General features: G+C 49.6%; 1 protein-coding gene across 1 annotated transcript; it reads left to right on the top strand.

Annotated features, from left to right (window-relative positions):
* Window positions 1-2,815: 2,815 nt before the first annotated feature.
* Window positions 2,816-17,821, top strand: LOC114033444 (arf-GAP with Rho-GAP domain, ANK repeat and PH domain-containing protein 3-like; the record flags this gene model as incomplete). Its single annotated transcript, XM_027848942.1, is given in 34 exon segments — window positions 2,816-2,900; window positions 4,350-4,978; window positions 5,132-5,199; window positions 5,311-5,422; window positions 5,614-5,817; window positions 6,088-6,157; window positions 6,369-6,489; window positions 7,861-8,045; window positions 8,192-8,298; window positions 8,760-8,959; window positions 9,098-9,183; window positions 9,371-9,553; window positions 9,689-9,797; window positions 10,249-10,365; window positions 10,545-10,692; window positions 10,803-10,905; window positions 11,260-11,479; window positions 11,621-11,684; window positions 12,160-12,232; window positions 12,234-12,324; window positions 12,599-12,811; window positions 13,103-13,208; window positions 13,945-14,092; window positions 15,023-15,091; window positions 15,665-15,739; window positions 15,832-15,946; window positions 16,034-16,162; window positions 16,329-16,378; window positions 16,380-16,463; window positions 16,719-16,801; window positions 16,904-16,939; window positions 17,190-17,253; window positions 17,364-17,501; window positions 17,782-17,821. Coding segments are annotated over 33 exon segments (4,222 nt in total), but the record flags the coding sequence as incomplete, so codon positions are not given.
* Between the last annotated feature and the right edge of the window lie 183 nt (window positions 17,822-18,004).

Raw genomic sequence — 18,004 nt, 5'->3', positions numbered from 1 at the left:
GTCAGCTTCTAACTGTGGTGGCTCTCAGGGCAACACTGAGGAAAGTAGCCTGTCAGAGGAATAGCTTTGTCATGGCAGTGACCCTGAAGAGAAGCCCTCCCCCGCCACAAGCTTCCTTCTGACAGCCCTTCCCACCATCGGCAGACCTGAGTTTTTTGTCCCTGGCTAATCTTAGAGATCTGCCCCCAACTAAAGCACCTTTTTTATTTGGAGCAGCTCAATCCCACAGACCTGAGCCCTAGGTAACCCTTCTAACCCCTAAACTGTAACTACTTCAGGATTTCCAACCAAGGTGGAGCCATGGTTGGAGTATTCACTCTAGTGATACCCAACCTTCCCCCCACCCCCAACACACAGCATAGGAAATTATAGGAAATAGGGCCCAATTCTGCCCATTAACCCATCCTTAGCAAAACACCCTGAAAGGCACAAGCGAGGGTCTGCTCAGCTGATAAGGGAATGAGAATACTTGAATGATAAGATATCCTTGATTCCTGATCTATCTCAGACTAAGTCTTGCTTAAGGGAAGTTGAACGAGGGCAGTGTTGATTTTTTCTGTTTTTTGTTTTTTCCTTATCTCTTAGGGCAAAACCCTAGAATATAGGGTTTGGTTCAGTCAGGGTAGGCAGTCCTCAGTCTCAAACTCACAAATATACCTACTCCACCACTTTGCCAAACTCAGCCTGGGCAGCTCTATCTGCTTTTGTCCCTTTCATTGCCTTGTTTTCTGGCCCTGACCTTGAGTCTTTCTGTCTCTTTTTCCTAACACTCTGCCCCTGACCTTGGGAGAAGTGGGGAAATTTGGGTTGGGTTGGAGGAGGACAAGGCATTTAATAGCTTCATTCCTTTCTATGTTGCATATTGACTGGTGTGTGATTCCCACATATCAATGAACCTTTTTGGTATTAGCGTCTCAGTTTGTGTGCATAGGAAAGGTGAGAGCAGAGGTGGGGGTTAAGTGTGTGAAGCTGTGAGTGAAGGAGAAGTCTTTAGTCTTGGTCTTTGAGGCTTCACATGGAGCTTGCAGTGTCAAGCTTGGGTTCAAACATCCCTCCTCTTCCCATCTCCAACAGCACTGCTTTCCAAGTGGAGAAGGAAGTAAAAGGGGGAGAGAGAGAGAGTCAGAGTCAGAGAGATAGAAAAGACAGACACAGAAACAGACAGAGATAGAGATGGGGTTGAGGTCTCTGATAAGTCTTCTGTGGTTTGCCATCACTGCAGAGGTTCCCTCTTCATGGCTCCAACCTGATCCCCTAGGCCTCCTCTTCAAGCCCCTGCATTGGCCCCAGCACTCTGCAGAAATAAGCCTTGTCCTTACCTTGCTACACCCTCCATTCTGTGCCTGTCTTCCCAGCTATAAAAAAGTAGATCACTCCTATTTCTACCTCCACCGGGGAATGGAGAAAGGAAGAGGAGGGTTTCTGGCAATAACCATAGGTTCCCATCAATTATTTTTTTTGGTGAGGCAATTGGGGTGACACAGCTAGTGAGTTTTATGTGTCTGAGACCAGATTTGAACTCAGGTCCTCCTGACTCCAGGGCTGGTGCTCTATCCACTGACCCACCTGGCTGCCCCAGTTCCCATCTATTGAGATACTTTGATCTTCTTGTGGCCCTGTGTTCTGTTATGTACATGCTGAGGTAGAAAGCTCTACTAGGGTGAACATGGAGACCTGTCCCCAACAAACTTTAGTTTTCTAATTCTAGGACCCCAAAGGAGGGGAGTTAGCATGGTTTCTATGATCAGTTAAAAGGAGGCTCCCAAATTCCCTACTTCTTCCCCAGAGTCAGGGCCTCCCCATTATATAGTTCATAGTTCCTCTGTCTGGGTGACTTACAAACTTACATTTCCCATTACAAGCTAGAAAAGTCACCATTAGCCCTCCCCAGCCCCATCCCATACACAGTAAGGCAAGAAAGAAAAGGGACTGAGAACATGAGGATTCCATCCAGTGACCCTGGAGAAGAAGAGCCCTTTTTCATCCTAGTATAGTGGGAACAGAACTAGTTCTGCAGTCAAAGGGCCTGGATTCAAATCCTGACTCAGATTCTTACTGTCACTTAATTTTTCTGGACCTCAGTTTTGGCATCTGTAAAATAACGGGATTAGACTAGATGGTTTCAGAAGTCTCTTTCAGCTGTAGAGCTCTAATCCTAAAATCAGACTTCCACTCTGGGATGAGAGTATAAGAGGCATAGAGGGCAAAGGGGGCATCTTTCAGAGAAGGTGGGCCCAACCGCTGTTTGCAGCTACAGAGGACATCAGAGTTTGCTCAGCAATCCACAGTCCACCCTAGTGAAGCACCAATGGCTAGGGCGGGGGTGAGAGTGGGTGGGAATGACACCAGGGTAGTTTCCATGAAGAGGTGATGAAGGAGTGATGAAATGGAAGCAATGAACTAGAACGTCTGACTCCTGCCTCCTCCCAGGTAATGCAGTAATTCAAGCGAAGGGGAGAACAACCTTTCTGGGCCTGCGTCTGGGCTCCCCATTTCCTATTATCTAGATCTCCCATAGATTGAGGTGTCCCAAGGAGACCTGGGTCAGGTGAAAGAAGCCCCCTTCAACTACACCTTCTTGGTGGTGGTGGTGGTGATATTGTGAGTCTTCTACTATCTCTCCAGGGTGTCACACAGTGGGACCCAGGCGGCAGGGCGGGGTGAGATTGGGGGGAGTTAAACTCCGGGGATTGGGTAACGGTTCTGCAACCTCTTGTCCCTTTGAGTACTTGCACAAGTGGCGCCTGCGGAGGGCGGAGTGGAGAGTCCAGCCGGGGCGGGGACAACACAAGTGGGAGGGCTGGGGCGGGCCCAAGCACTGGGGACTCGAGCTTGGTGCTTCAAGACGCAGGCTGCAACCGCGTCGTGTGAATGAACTGAGCGGATTGCCGCGGACTGAGGTGAGGACCTGCTGCCTCTACTCTCTTGCCCCCGATCTCTCTCTCCCTCTCTCTTTCTCTCTCTCTCCCTTTCAAGAGTTCATGACCACCCTAGCCCTCTTTCATGGGCTCCTCCTTTCCAAGATCTCAAAGCGTGATCTCAAGGGCGAGGCGCCCCTCTCCGCCTCCTGCAACTTCTTCTCTCCCGCCCCCCGACAGTTGACCCGCCCCTCCTTTCTCAAGACCGGACTCTGCCCTCTCCTCGCCCTTTCCCTTCCCTCTTTTTCCCCCCCCCCCCCCCCCCCCCCCACTGGCAATCTTGCCCCGACTCTGACCACTTGGTTTCCAGTCTTGTGCCAGGCAAGGGACTGAGTCACAAGGGAGAAGGGGAGCTTGAGTCAGTGTCCAGCAATCTCGACTAGGGGTGGTCACCCATGGCATGGGTACTAAAAGCGGGATAGGATAGAGTCGAGACAAAGGGAGGAATAGGAATGGGACGAAAACAGAGATAAAACCTGAGGAATGCACAGAGGGGACAGGCATGAAGGAAAGTGTTCATTTCATTCTGAGTGTGGTCTTATGATGTGCCAAATGGGATGAGGGAGATACCCTGCGGATTCCTACGCAAAGAGGGTAGTGGGACTGACAAAGTCAACCCTACCATCACCCACCACTTTCTTTCTCTCTCTGGCCCAGCCCTGACATGTCCGAGTTTTCTGCCCAGCCTGGCTGGGGCAGGATGTGGGGGCGGCTCTTTGGTGAAGGGACAGGAAGGAAGTCTGAGTGGAGACAATAGGTGGAAGGGGAGGAGGAACTGGAAACTGGACAGCAGTGTTTTGGGTTAGAGCTGCAGAGACCTGTGGGAATGGTCTCTTCCATTCCTGACTCCTCCTGATTGAGACTAGGCTAATCACTCCCCGTTCTACCCCACCCTGATTATGTTGACCCTTCACCTTCCTCTCCCCTGGTTCCAGGCTGCTTCTCTTGGACCAGCTACCTCATCTCATGGCCCTCAGTGACCCCAGCCCCCTCCTGTGACCTTGGTCCCTTTCCTCACTGCACAGTGGCTTTCTAGGGTTCTAGGTATCTGCTTTCTCAGTGATTCTGTGTGGTGTAATGGAAAGAACACTGAACCGTGAGTTAAAGAAACGTGGGTTCTGGCTCTGGCTCTGCCACCTATTGGATATGTGATCTTGGGCAAGTCACTTAATCTCTTTGGGCCTTCCTTTCCTCATTTGTAAAACAAGGCGTTTGGGCCAGATCCCTTTAAAGTCTCTTCAAGCTTTGACAATTTGTGAGCTCTGTGTCTCCACATTCCCTGTGTCTACATCCCTATAGCTTTGCCTGATTGTGGTTGGGGGAGGCTTGTGGGATTTGGATTAGGTCTCTTCTACCCCAAAGCTGAGAAGGGTATATGAAGCTTAGCTTGAGCCCTGTCCACCATCCCCACCTCTACCCATTCTTTTCCAGGCAATGGCCTGAACTCTCATGGAGTCACCCAGGGACCTGGACATTGAGGTCTGGTTGGCAGGAGTACATCTAGAACGGTACGCAGATACGTTCCGGAGGCACGGTGTGTCCACTGCGACTGCTGCCCAAAGCCTGGGCCACGAGGAACTTCGTCGAATGGGCATCTGGGCCACCGGTCATCGCAAACGGATTCTTCGCCTGCTTCAGGGGGCTACTGTGGAGGTCCCTACAGACACCCCACTGGACACTACCATGGATCAAACCCCAAACCCAGATCCTCAAGTGCTCCCCACCAAACCAGTGCCCAAACCAAGGACAGTGTTTACTTTTTTTGGCACCACTCCTGCTGAATCAGTCCTGCCTCCCTTGTTGAACCCTCCTATGGAGACCCTTCCAGTGCCTCAGGAAGAAGATACCAGCCTAATAGTCCAAGATGAAGGGAGCATGGTCCCCAGGGGTTCAGAGCAGCCAGTGAGCCAAGAACCTTCCCTAAGCACCCCCCAGTCTCCCATTTCCCCCTCCTTCCCTTCAGATCAGCCTCCTATCTTGGACAGGATGACCATGATGCCCAATGATATCTACTTTGGCCTAGACCTTGGAAGGGGAGCACAACCAGGGACTCAGGAAATGTGAGTGGGTTAGCAATCAGCTGAGGAAGGAACCAGAAGATCTGGGATTCAGTAGGGGAGGGAGAAATAAGGGGGAGGGGGAGAAGGCAAAGCATTCTATCTTTCTTCTCTCCCTCCTTCCTCCTTGTGTTACAAGTTCCCTTCCATCCTCAGGACTACAGACTGCTCCCTGGTAGATTCTCCTACTCCCATCCCTACTTCCAGACCTACAGGAGGCACAGGTCAGTAGAGGACCATGAGGAGGTTGAGGGGAGGGTTTTTAGAGGTGGGGATTCACTATAGGCATCTTACTATTTGACTTGTCTCCCCATCTCTATTCCACCAAACTCCAGTGCATATCATGGACCCTAGCAGCCTGTACTATGGTGTTCAGCCTGTTTCAGTCCCTGGAACTCCCAAAGGGAGGAAGACAAGGGGTGTCAGTCAGTCAGCAGGTGAACCCAGGTAAGTGATTTGAGGAGGATCATGAAAGGTAAGATATAGAGGAGACATGGAAAGGAATATTGGGGAGAGATTTAGAAGGATTGTAAAGGAGATTTAGAACAAGTAATGAGGGGAGGAATATAGCAGTCATGAGGAGAAGAGATGGACTGAATTGAGTTAACTGGTTCACACCTCTCCTCTACTTTCCCTAGGCCAAGCAGCCATGAATCAGAGGGGGTAGAGGATTGTGGCTATGCCAGTCTGGAGCTGCCTGGGAACTCCACCCACTTGATGCCCATCCTAGACCCTGAAGAGCCAGGCGATGATCTTATCTCTCCCTATGCCAGCTTCACCTCACTAGCTGATCCCCCCACACCCTTGCTCAGTGGCTGGTTGGACAAGCTCTCGCCTCAGGGGTGTGAGTGGAAGGGGGTGATATGGGGGACTTTGGAAAGAACAAAAACCAGGGAGGAGTGTGAGAAGGGGAGGGAAGCCATAAGAGAGGAGAGGTAGGAATTAGGAAGAGGGGATGGAGGGTGTTGGTGTTACAAAAATGACTTGAGAAGGAGGCAGTCTATCCCTCTAACCCTAAGAGACCCCCCCCCCTTCCACTTCATCAGAGAGTACCTTCCTGTTGCCTACCCTGGGCCCTGGAAGACTGATTCCTCCCTCCTCCTTTCCCCCAGGAATTATGTCTTTCAGAGGCGTTTTGTCAGGTTCAATGGAAAGAAACTGATGTATTATGGAAGTGACAAGGTGGGTTTGCATGTATGTGGAGGGTAGGAATGGAGTACAAGGAGGCTAGGAAGCTCAAGGAGGGATGCTAGGTTATTAAGGGACCTGAAATTTGGGAGGAAATCTGAGAGGAAGGAAATGAGGGTATTAAGGGGAAATAGGGTCTTCCTGGGGTGGTAAGACCAACCTGCTAGAGTTTGTTGACTCTGAGTCAATGCTGATATCTCCCCAGGACACCTTCCCTAAGGGGGTTATCCCATTGACTGTCATTGAGATGATCCGAAGCTGCAAGGATTGCAAGTTCCAAGTCATCACTAGCCAAAGGGTGTTTGTGTTTCGAGCTGAGAGCGAAGGTGAGAGGAGGGGCAGTGTGGGATAGGAGGCAAACGGGCAGACCCACTGCCATCCAATTCTCTTTAATCCAAAAAGCATTTATTAAGGATGTACCATGTGTAAGGTGAGAGGTAGCATGGAGGGCTGGCCTTGGCATGAAGAAGACCTGGGTACAAATCCTGCCTTTGACAGGCTGTGTGATCATGAGCAAGTGACGAACCTCTCAGTGCTCCAGGAAATTCTCTGACTTTAAGTTGCAGATGATTTGTTGACTTTCATCTGTGGAGAGCATTTCCATACCAACAGTTCCATACTTTTATGAAATCACAGGTCTGACCAAAAAAAAAAAAAAAAAGACTGCGAATCACAGTGCTAGGTACGTATGATATAAAGACAAAAACAAAAAACAGCCTCCGACTTCAAAGAACTTATGTTCTACCGATTATGGCATGTAAACATAAGTAAATTCAAGATAATATGAGAAAGGAAACAGCAATAACAAGGGTATCAGGAAATGCACTAGATGGCCTGAGACTTGATGGAAGATAGGATTTCCAGAGGGGGAGAGGAGAAGAGACAGCATTCCAGGCATGAGGACAGCCTGGGCAAAGGCATGGATGGAGATGGGAGATGAAATGTCAAATGAGGGGAACAAGAACATAGGACACTTTGGACAGAACATAGAGTATACAAAGCAGAGTAATACAAAGTAAATCCAGAAAGGTAGTCTGGAACCAGATTGTGAAGGGCTTTAAATGACAAAACGAGGAGTTTGTGTTTTATTCTAGAGGCAATAGGAAGCCACTGGAAATTCTTGAGCTAGGAAGTGACATAATCAGAATTATGCCTGAGAAATATTATCTTGGCAGCTGTGTGGAGGATGGATTGCAAAGGTTAGAAATAGAGAGCAGGAAGGAGACTTTTGCAATAGTCCTCCCCAGAAGAGATAAGGAATTGAACTAGGGTGGTGGCAGTTTGAATGAAGAAAAGGGCACAGATACAAAAGATATGGTGATAGTAGAATTGACAAGATGTGGCCACTGACAGTATGTGGGCAGGGGTGTGATGAGGAAGAGGGGGAGGTTAGGGATAAGTCTGAGGTTGAGGTTATGAACCTGGGTGACTGAAAGAGTGGTGATGCATTCAACAGAAGCAGGATAATTTGGGGGAGGAACAAGTATAGAAAGAAACAATGATTCTATTTTGGCCGTGTTGAATTTGAGGTGCCTTGGAACTCTCAGATGGAGATGTCCACATATTGCTTCAAAGTGCTCTCTTAGAGGGTGGTCACGTCAGTCACAAACCCAGCTCCACTGTTCTCCTGAGCATTATCTGCATACTCCTCACTCTATGATTCAACTTCTCCAACACTCATCCCCATTTGCCTTCAGCTCAGAGGGACAACTGGTGCTCCACACTGCAGTCTCGGCTAAAGGAGCAACGGCTTCTAGGCAACCCCCGGCCACCTCATCCACCCCGTCCTCTCCGCACAGGGATCCTAGAACTTCGGGGACACAAAGCTAAAGTGTTTGCAGCTCTGAGCCCTGGGGAGCTAGGACTGTACAAGAGTGAGCAGGTAAAGGGGAAAGATGTAGCATAAGGGACGGGATGGAACCTGAGGTGGCACAGGCTGGATGGAGCCCTTAAGGAGGGTACTGTCCTCCAGCTCCTGAGCTCTAGATGGCTCTCTGATACTTCTCCCTCAACTCTCCACCTCTTTAGTCCTTTTCTCTGGGCATTGGAATTTGTTTCATTGAGCTTCGGGGCTGCAGTGTCCGGGAGACCAAGAATCGAAGCTTTGACCTTCTTACACCCCATCGATGCTTCAGGTGGGGATACAGGGCTTAAGTCTAGGATGGGACCTTCAGGTGGGGGTACAGAAGCTGGAATTCAGGGAGTCTTTGCCCTTCTGAATAACTCAGAAATGGGACTTCCTGGTGAAAAGACTTAGGGGAATTAGTGAGAGGGGTCAGTATCATGTTAGAAGGGTGTCTAAGGGGGCTTATGGATTCTCAGAATCAGAGGGGGGCTCAAAAACTATATAGTCCAATCCCTATTTGAATAAGCATCCTAAGACATATCCAACAGGTAACCATCCAGTCTTTACTTGAAAGCTTTCTAGTGAGGGAGAGCCTTACCACCTCCAAGGCCATCCACTCCTTTTGCATAGCTCATGATGAAATTACTAATAGCTGCCTCCAGGGAGCCAGTGGAAGCAGGAGGGTCTGAGGATGGATCTGTAGGAATGTACAAGGTGGGTCCTGATCTGCTGGCTCAAATATACCCCCAGCTTCACAGCGGAGTCAGCCTGTACTCGCCAGGTCTGGGCATCTGCACTGCAGGAGGCCATTACTGAGACTCTGTCTGACTATGAGGTGGCTGAAAAAATCTGGTCCAACCGAGCAAACCGACACTGTGCAGACTGTGGAGCAGCTCGTCCTGACTGGGCCTCAATCAACCTGGGAGTGGTCATCTGCAAGCATTGGGCAGGTGGGGAATGCTGGGCCTAGGGATAGAAAGACTGAGAGGGCAAGGCAGAAGTAGCAAGGGGATGACTCTGAGGAGGGGAGGGCAGTAGGAGCTCTATCTCCAAGGCTGGTAGTGTTCAAACCAGCCGCTTTCCTATAGGACAACATCGGGCCCGGGGCTCTGGGGTATCTAAGGTGCAGAGTCTGAAACTAGACACAAGCATCTGGAGCAATGAGATCGTGCAGGTAAAGGCAAATGGCGAAAAAGCTGAAAGCAGAGGTGGTTAATGGAAGAGGTTGGGTGGCCCAAGAGAGGGTGTCTGAAAAAAACCAAAAAGGATTTGGGGTATCCCAGGGAGCTGGAGATCTGTGAAAACGGGCCCCTGTTGGAACCAGTCATCACAGCCCCTTTGATCTCCTTCTCATCTGTCAGCTTTTCCTCATCCTGGGCAATGATGGAGCCAACCGGTTCTGGATAAAGGGACTGCCCCCAGGAGGAGGGCTGCATCCAGATACTCCCCCTGGCCCCCGTGGGGACTTCATCTCCCGCAAATACCGGCTTGGCCTCTTTCGGGGACCCCATCCTCAGTACCCTGACCACAGTCAGCTGCTGCAGGTAGGAGGGGTAGGGAGGATGGAAGGGGTCAACTTGAGGAGGGCAGTTTGGGGCTGTCCCTTAGACTCTCTGGGTTTGGGAGGGGGTGATAGCTACAGTGGGAGGGGATTGATGGCTGCCCCCTCCTTCACCCAGGCACTGTGTGCAGCTGTGATGGGACCCAACTTGTTGAAAACCATGATTCAGCTTTTCTCATATGAGGAACCGTGCTCTGAAGGCAGTTTCTCTAATCTCCTCCCCCTAGGTAATCCCTTTCTGGTGACTTCCTAGGGACCCTACCTCCAGCCCTCTAGGTCAAAGCCCCTTGCCTTTCTCTAACCTTGACATATCTTCCCAAATCCTCCCAGGACCTCTTCTAAGTTCCCTCAGTCCTGGATCCTTCCTTTATAATCCCCTTGGGTCCCTCCCTACTACAGAAAAATCTGGAGTTTAAATAATGGTCAGTTTTATATAGGCTTCATCCATGCAGAGTTGAATAGAAGGGGGCTTGAGGGACAAGTAAATGGGACTTGACACCTCATCAGCCCCACCTCACATTCTACCCTCCATCCCAGACTTCAATTGGGTGGGTGGGAAACTGAAGAATCTGGGACATGCTCCCATTATGATTGGAGCTAGGTAACTTGGGCTCACACCATCTACGCTGATCTCCTGACCTAATCTCTCCCCCCACCCCTTCCAATGTCATCCTTCAGACTCATCCCCTAGTGTGTACAATGAAGTCCTGGTGCCTGCTGCACTAAGTGGCTTTTTGTACTGCAGCCCAGTCAGCAGCAAACCTGGACCTCCACCCCACCGCCGGGGCCGGGATGGTGAGAAAGGGGACCTTGGCAGAAGAGTTGGGGGAAGAACAGAAGTGGTTCTGGAGGGGGGCCTGGGGCTTGTGAACACTTAATGCTGATGGGGAGGAATCTATACTGGGAAGGCTTATAAAGAAATGTTTAGAATGGAGGATACTGCCCAATATGTGGTGCCTCCCCCGTTTTTGCAGCACCCCCTAGGCTGTGGTGTGTGTTGGGAGCAGCCCTGGAGATGTTTTCATCAGAGACCAGTCCAGAGCCAATCAGTTTGATCCAGCCTCAGGATGTGGTGTGTCTGGGGGTAAGCCCCCCACCAGTTGACCCAGGGGACCTTGACAGGTAGCCCTCCAAGTACTTTCATAGTCTTTTCTTTCTATCCTCCCATCTTATAGATCCTTCTTCTTCTCTGTAATTCTCTCTGCTTCATTTCCCCAACTCTATGCCCCTAGGTTCCCATTCTCCTTTGAACTCATTCTGACTGGAGAAAGGGTCCAATATTTTGGAACTGATGGAGCTGATAGTCTGGAGGCCTGGACCAGAGCAGTGGGCAAGGTGAATCAGAGCTGAGAGTTCCCTTCATGATACACCATTACCTTTCACAAATTCCCTTTCCCCATCTCCAGGGCTCTCAAGCCCAGGCCTGTGGCATTCCCAAGGAGATGGTTAAGTCCCACCAACACCTCCACAACAACATCCCCTCTATCTCTATTCCCAGATAAACTAATTGATGTTTCCATTTCTTTCCATTTTGATTTTTCTCTCCTTTGATTTTTCTTCATCTCTCCCTGTACTTCCCTGTCTCTCCCATCTTTCCTCTTTGATCTTTTTCCTCATCTCTCCATGTTTCACTTGATGTCTTACTCTGTGTCTCCTCTGTCTATGTCTCTACTTTCTCTTCACCTGCAGTGGTTCTCCCCACTAAGCTGTCACCAGCTCCTGGGCCCTGGCCTGCTGAGGCTAGGCCGTTTACGGTTGCGGTCCCCTTCTCAGACTGCAATGACCCCAGGCCTCTGGCTGTCTGCCTTTGGCCTCCTCCGAGGTGACCACCTATTCCTGTGCCCAGCACCAGGCCCTGGCTCCCCAGCTCCTGAGGACACTGTGCACCTGAGAAGACTGCAGGAGATCAGTGAGCTAGGGGTGGGCGGGGTGGAGAGGGAAGGAGGAATTGAGGGGAGGAGGGACTAGAGGAAATGCCCTAATCTTTCCTTTGAGGGTCACTTAGAGGTCATAAGGGGTCTCTCCTCACTCTTCTCCCTACCCCTTCTAGGTGTGGTATCTGCAAACGACAGCCCTGATAAGAAAGACCATCTAGTCCTGGTAGAAACAGGAAGGTAAGAGCCCTTGAAGGAGCTGATCCTGCCCACCCCACCCCCAGCACTGGCTGTCCCTCTCCAGCACTCTGGCCTCATCTTGTGGCCTTGCTTCTGATGACATGGCCTGGTTGTCTCTGTGCACTCTGCCTCCTCTTCAGCTCTGCAGCCTGATCAGATTGAGGTATTCCTGCCCTCTGCTGGTAGCCGGAGGACTCAAGTCTAAAAATGAGCTGTCCAAAAATGGATTGGCCTGTCATAGGAAGTAGTCACTTCCTCATTGCTGGAGTTTACATTACAGTAGACACTGAATTACCATTTGTTAGGGATATCATGTGGAGAGAGTCTCTTGCTTAGCATAGATGGGCACTGAGGTCCCTTCCCACCATTAGATTCTAAAATTCTTTGGCAACTTGGCTCAGTAGCTTCACACCACCCGTCATTCTATACTGGTTCCCCTTCATCTGGCTCTGACCCAAGTCTCCTTGGGTCTCAGGACCCTGTATCTACAGGGAGAGGGGCGTATAGACTTTGCTGGCTGGAGCACTGCCATTGGAGGAGCAGCTGGAGGGGGGGGGCACAGCGCTGCAAGGGCAGCAGATGAGTCGAGGAGACATTCCCATCATTGTGGATGCCTGCATCAGCTTTGTCACTCAGCATGGTGAGGAGGGACAGAGGGGAGAAGGAGACAGCACAGGGAGTGGTTCTATAGAACTGAGAGGGGAAGCATCCCTGGCAAGTAGGCTCTGTTAACTTCATCCAGTGCCATGAGTAAGAGAGCACTATCTGAGGGGCATGGAGGATTAAGGGTGGGTACTGGGCATGTAGAGGAGGATAGAAGATAGTTGAAGAATGAAGACTAGCAACTTTGAGATGTGAGAAAAAATAATGGAGGATAACAAGGTGCAATGAACTGTGACGGGCCGTGTCTGTAGGTCTACGTTTGGAGGGTGTATATAGGAAGGGGGGTGCTCGGGCACGAAGTCTCCGGCTCCTGGCTGAGTTCCGGCAGGATGCACGGTCAGTGAAGCTCCGGCCAGGAGAGCACTTTGTGGAAGATGTAACGGACACACTCAAACGCTTCTTCCGGGAGCTGGATGACCCTGTTACCTCTGCACGTTTGTTACCCAGATGGAGGGAGGCTGCAGGTAACTCCAAAGACCTCCTAGGAACTTGCCACAAGCAATTCAAACCCTTCCAGGATCCTCCCTCTTCACACTAATCCTTTCTCCATCTGGAGGTGGGGGTGGGGAGGTCATCCAAGTATATGACTAAGAGATAAACCTAAGTCATGCTTAGTTGTATCTGAACCCTGGTGTAGAGGAGTTTATGCTCTGGAGTGCCCCTAACCCCATCTCTACCTTATGTAAGTCCCTGCCTCTAACCCTAGTCTGTCTTCCAATTTTTACTTTCCCCAAACCTCATCTTCCTCTTTTCAGAGTTACCCCAGAAGTCTCAGCGGCTAGAGCGGTACAAGGAGGTGATTGGATGCCTGCCCAAGGTCAACCACAGAACACTGTCCACTCTCATTGGTCACCTCTACCGGTCAGTCTAGCACAGAGGTTCCCAAACTTATTTGGCTTATCGCCTCCTTTAAAAAAAAATTACTCAGCGCCCCCCTAGAAATCTACTTTCTTTAACCCTTTAATGGTTTTTTTTGACATTTGCATCATTTTGAAAAAAAATAAAATATTAAAAAGACACATCTTAAATTCTAATAACTTGTAAATTTGTGGGTTTTTTCCTGCATTGAAATTTTAATGATGAAACCATATAATATTGTATTGTAAACAAGTCATTACACACATATATTCTTGCTGGACTTCCTGACAATGCCCCACAAGCTTGCCTGCCAACACTTGCTTGTTAAGACCTGTCTGTAGACTTGAACACTAATCCATTATAACTTGCATTTTGTGTGTTCATTTGAAAAAGAATGTAATCCCTACAACTTTAACTCTATTACATGACAGATGAAACATGTATAAACAGTTTTTCAAAATTTTCTTCTCTTATCTTTTTTCCTTATGCTTCCACCACCCCCTTATTTTTATTCAGCGCCCCCCAACTGCACTAGAGGCTACTACTCCTCCAGGATGTGGTATCTCCCACTTTGGGAACCTATGGTAGCCCAATGTTTCTTCATCTCCCAAGCTGACCTCACAGTGTTTTTAACTCATTGCCCATAATGGTCTCTTAAAGGACTCCTGCCATTGACTTCAGTCTAACAATTGGACTATGTTAGTGGTCACATTCCAGGACTCTCATGCCTCTCTCCCAGGGTGCAGAAATGTGCAAGTCTGAACCAGATGTGTACTCGGAACCTGGCCCTGTTATTTGCACCAAGTGTGTTCCAGACAGATGGGCGAGGGGAGCATGAGGTTCGGGTGCTGCAGGAACTCATCGATAACTACATATCTGTCTTTGATGTAAGGAGGAGAGACTTCCCAACTCCAGTGACTCTTTAATCCATTGACATTGCACATCCTCAGTCTCAATGCCTTTCAATCCTTCTCCCCTTCACCAGCCCTCAATATCAATAGCCTGAACTGCCCCACATCAGTGGCCATCTCTTTTCTCCCTCCCTGAGGCCTGTAACCCTTCCTCCCAAGACCTCACCTTTGTGACCACGCTGTTGTGACTGTGTCACTCTGGCCTTGTTTCTTTTCCTATTTATATGTTTTATTGATGCCTTTTTGTTTTTATGTCATAGGTATTTCCAGATACTTCTCCTTTCCCCCATCCTACCCCAATGGCCTTTTATTGTGACCAAAAAAAAAAAAAAGAAGCAGTTATGAAAAACCAAATTCTGACAATATATACAACATTCTTAACCAGTAGTTCTCCATCCCTTAAATGAAATTAGGGATGTACATTTCATCTTTTCTGATAGTCTCCTCATTTCTACCACTCTCACCCCACTGACCCTCAACTGCTAATCTCTGACCCTCCTCATCCTTCATAATAAACACATTCTGATTTTCTCAGGGCTTCTAGGTGGAAAGGTAGGGAGCTAGGTGGCATAATGGGTAGAACCCTGGACCTGGAGTCAAGAAGACCTGAGATAAAATCTAGCCACAGATACTTACAAGCTGTGTGACTCTGGGCAAGTCACTTAACCTCTGTCTGCCTCAATTTTCTCAGCTATAAAATGGGGATAATAATAGCATGAACCACCCAGGGTGGCTGTGAGGATCAAATGAGATAACATTTGTAAAGTACTTTGTAAACTTGAAGTGCTATATAAATGCTAACTATTATTATTATTATTATTCCACCACCCAGAAACTTTCTCTATTAGGTTTCTTTATGCTCCCATAGTTCCCCAACACTTCCCAGTGTCTCTTACTCTCCCACAGATCGATTCAGACCAAGTGGCTCAGATTGACCTGGAAGTCAGTCTCATAACTACCTGGAAGGATGTGCAGGTAAATCGGCCCAGATCCTCACTTATAGCATTGGGGGGCATCAAGAGAAGATGCTGAGGGGCAGCTGGGTGGTCCAGTGGATAGAGCTCTGGCCTTGGAGGCAGGAGGGCCTGAGTTCAAATCCAGCCTCAGACACATGACACTTATTAGTTGTGTGACCCTGGGCAAGTCACTTAACCTTGATTGCCTCACCCAAAAAAAAAAAAGATTCTGACTCTCTGGCTAAATCAGGAGACTCTTCCAAAATTCCCCTCTGGATCCCTTCCCTATTTTCCTAGAACCTCAAGATGTGGAGTTCTCTCCTTCCCTTTGACCCTCTGACCCATCCCTCACCTCAATCTCTATCCCACTCTCACCCTCCAATCTATAAAGGCTTCAAGGGATTCCAAATGATATACTCAACTAATTCCCCTGTCCCTGTCCCAAGTATAAGGGCCAGGAGGAAACTAAGCAATGTGAGTAAGTATGGCCAGTGATCTGAAGCAGCAAGAGGGGGCCTCTGAGCTTGACCATTTATCCACACCTGCTTCTCTACTCTTCCATTGACTGATTTCTTCCCACCCCACCCCAAAGCTGTCACAAGCTGGAGACATCATCATGGAAGTGTACTTGGAACAGCAGCTACCAGACAACTGTGTCACCCTGAAGGTCAGTCTTGGAAGGACTGGAAAGGAAACAAAAGGATGGGAGGAAGATTGAGAGCTGCAGCCCTGGCTCTTGCTATCTTTCTCTGGCCTCAGGTTTCCCCAACACTGACTGCTGAGGAGCTGACAAATCAGGTACTAGAGATGAGGGGAGCAATAGCTGGCACAGACCTGTGGCTGATGTTTGAGATCCGGGAGCATGGAGAGCTTGGTGAGTTGGGCTCTGATGAGGACTGGCCATAGGTGGGAATGCATTCCAGGCTATGGGCTCCTCTAATCTCTATGCCTTACCTTTCAGAGCGGCCCCTGCACCCAAAGGAACGGGTTCTAGAACAGGCCCTGCAATGGTGCCAGCTCCCTGAACCAGGCTCTGCTTCCCTGTTGCTGCGCAGGGTCTCCCTAGCCCAGGCCAGCTGCCTCTTCACAGGTGAGGCCAGCCCCCTTAATCCCTTGTTTATCCCAATACTACTTGTGTCCTCTCCCTAACTAGACATAGAGTGTATAGTCCATCCACAGAGCACTGAACCACTTATCCTTGAATTATCCCACTCTCCCCAGTTTCCTTGGTCCATCACTTGCCCATCTATGCCCAGGTGTGCGTCGGGAGAGTCCTCGGGTGGGCCTGCTTCGGTGCCGGGAAGAGCCCCCCCAAGTTGCTAGGAAGTCGTTTTCAGGAAAGGTTCTTCCTACTTCGGGGACGCTGCCTATTGCTGCTCAAGGAGAAAAGGGTGAGTACCTCTGGGATAAGTCATCTTCAGATCACCATAGCCCCATCCCAGAGATGATCCTCCATACGCCCCTGAGATGATTCTACAGTCTTCCCCACCTACCCTTGAAATTCCAGACACCATAGGACTGTGGGCTTGGAATTGGTAAGGTCACCTTGGGCAGGGAGGAGGTGATCCTGATCATTTTGTCATCCTCATGACCTTTCTGATCCTGGTTCCTCATGGACTAAATGACTTCCCTGACCTTGTCTCCAGAGTTCTAAGCCAGAGCGAGAATGGTCTTTGGATGGTGCAAAAGTTTACCTAGGAATACGCCGAAAGCTAAAGCCACCAACACCGTGAGTCACCTGAAGGCCTTGTCTTCTCTCCCATTCATACGTTTTCACACCTCAATTCATCCCTCTTCTTTTTCCTCAACATTGCTCTCCCTTGGTTCCTAGATGGGGGTTTACACTGATCCTGGAGAAGCTGCAGCTGTGAGTATCATCATTTATTCCAAGGCTTCCTTCCAATTTTTTTCCTCTTGCTCTACCTGTGCCGCTCTCCTCATTCCCTTTCTCTCCCTTATCTCTTTTCCCCTTTGACTCCTTTTACTTCATTCATTACCTTCTTCACTGTAGACTGACAGAGGGTAAAAATGTCTGGCTGCTACTGCATACCCCAGTTCAATGTCTTTGTTCAGCCACTTTCACTCTCTCTTTCCTTTTCTCTCTGACCACTCCTCAGCTACCTGTCCTGCACAGATGAGGATGAGATGTGGGACTGGACAACCAGCATCCTTAAAGCCCAGGTAAATAAGAAGCTGAGATGAGGAGGTGAGATTGTGTGCCCCACACTACTCTTCACACACTCCTTGTGAGCTGGCTCATACCCACTAATATCTCCCATGTCCCTGCCCAGCATGATGATCAGCAGCCTGTGGTCCTTCGGCGGCATTCCTCTTCTGACCTAGCCCGACAGAAATTTGGCACAATGCCCCTGTTGCCTATTCGAGGTGATAACAGTGGTGCTACCCTGCTTTCTGCCAACCAGACACTGGTATGACCCCTCCCAATCCCTCCTTAACCAAGTCCCTATACTCAAGACACAGTCTCGTTCCCCCTGCCCTTGTTCTTCACGGCCAAGCTTTGCAAGCTCAAGGTTGGGGTCAATCTACTCACAAGGGGACAGGGTTAGGGCAGCATCTCACCCTCCAATGAAGTCCACCATCCTCCATGCCCACTCCCTGCTCAGTGTCTCAATGTTCCTATTCCCCCTGCTCTGCTCTCTGCCTGTTGTTGCTCATTGTGTCTTTCCCACTCCTACTGCCTGTGCCCAGCGCCGACTGCACAACCGGAGGACGCTATCCATGTTTTTTTGTGAGTACTGTGCCCCCTTCCCCCAATGCCATGTGCTCTCCTGTGTTCCTCTGTGCCCACCCCTGAACAGGGGACCGCTATGTGCTCCTGATGCGCTAAACATTGGTTGCCCTGTGAAGCTGGGAGCATGGTTCTGGGGGGGGGGCGGAGCTACTAGGGCATTAGACTATCGTGACAGAGGGG

This window comes from Vombatus ursinus, unplaced genomic scaffold, assembly GCF_900497805.2.
Source record: "Vombatus ursinus unplaced genomic scaffold, bare-nosed wombat genome assembly UNPS02007205.1, whole genome shotgun sequence".
In the NCBI taxonomy this organism is placed as follows: domain Eukaryota; kingdom Metazoa; phylum Chordata; class Mammalia; order Diprotodontia; family Vombatidae; genus Vombatus; species Vombatus ursinus.
Note: the sequence above shows the minus strand (reverse complement) of the source record. Positions and strands in the feature narration are given on the sequence as shown.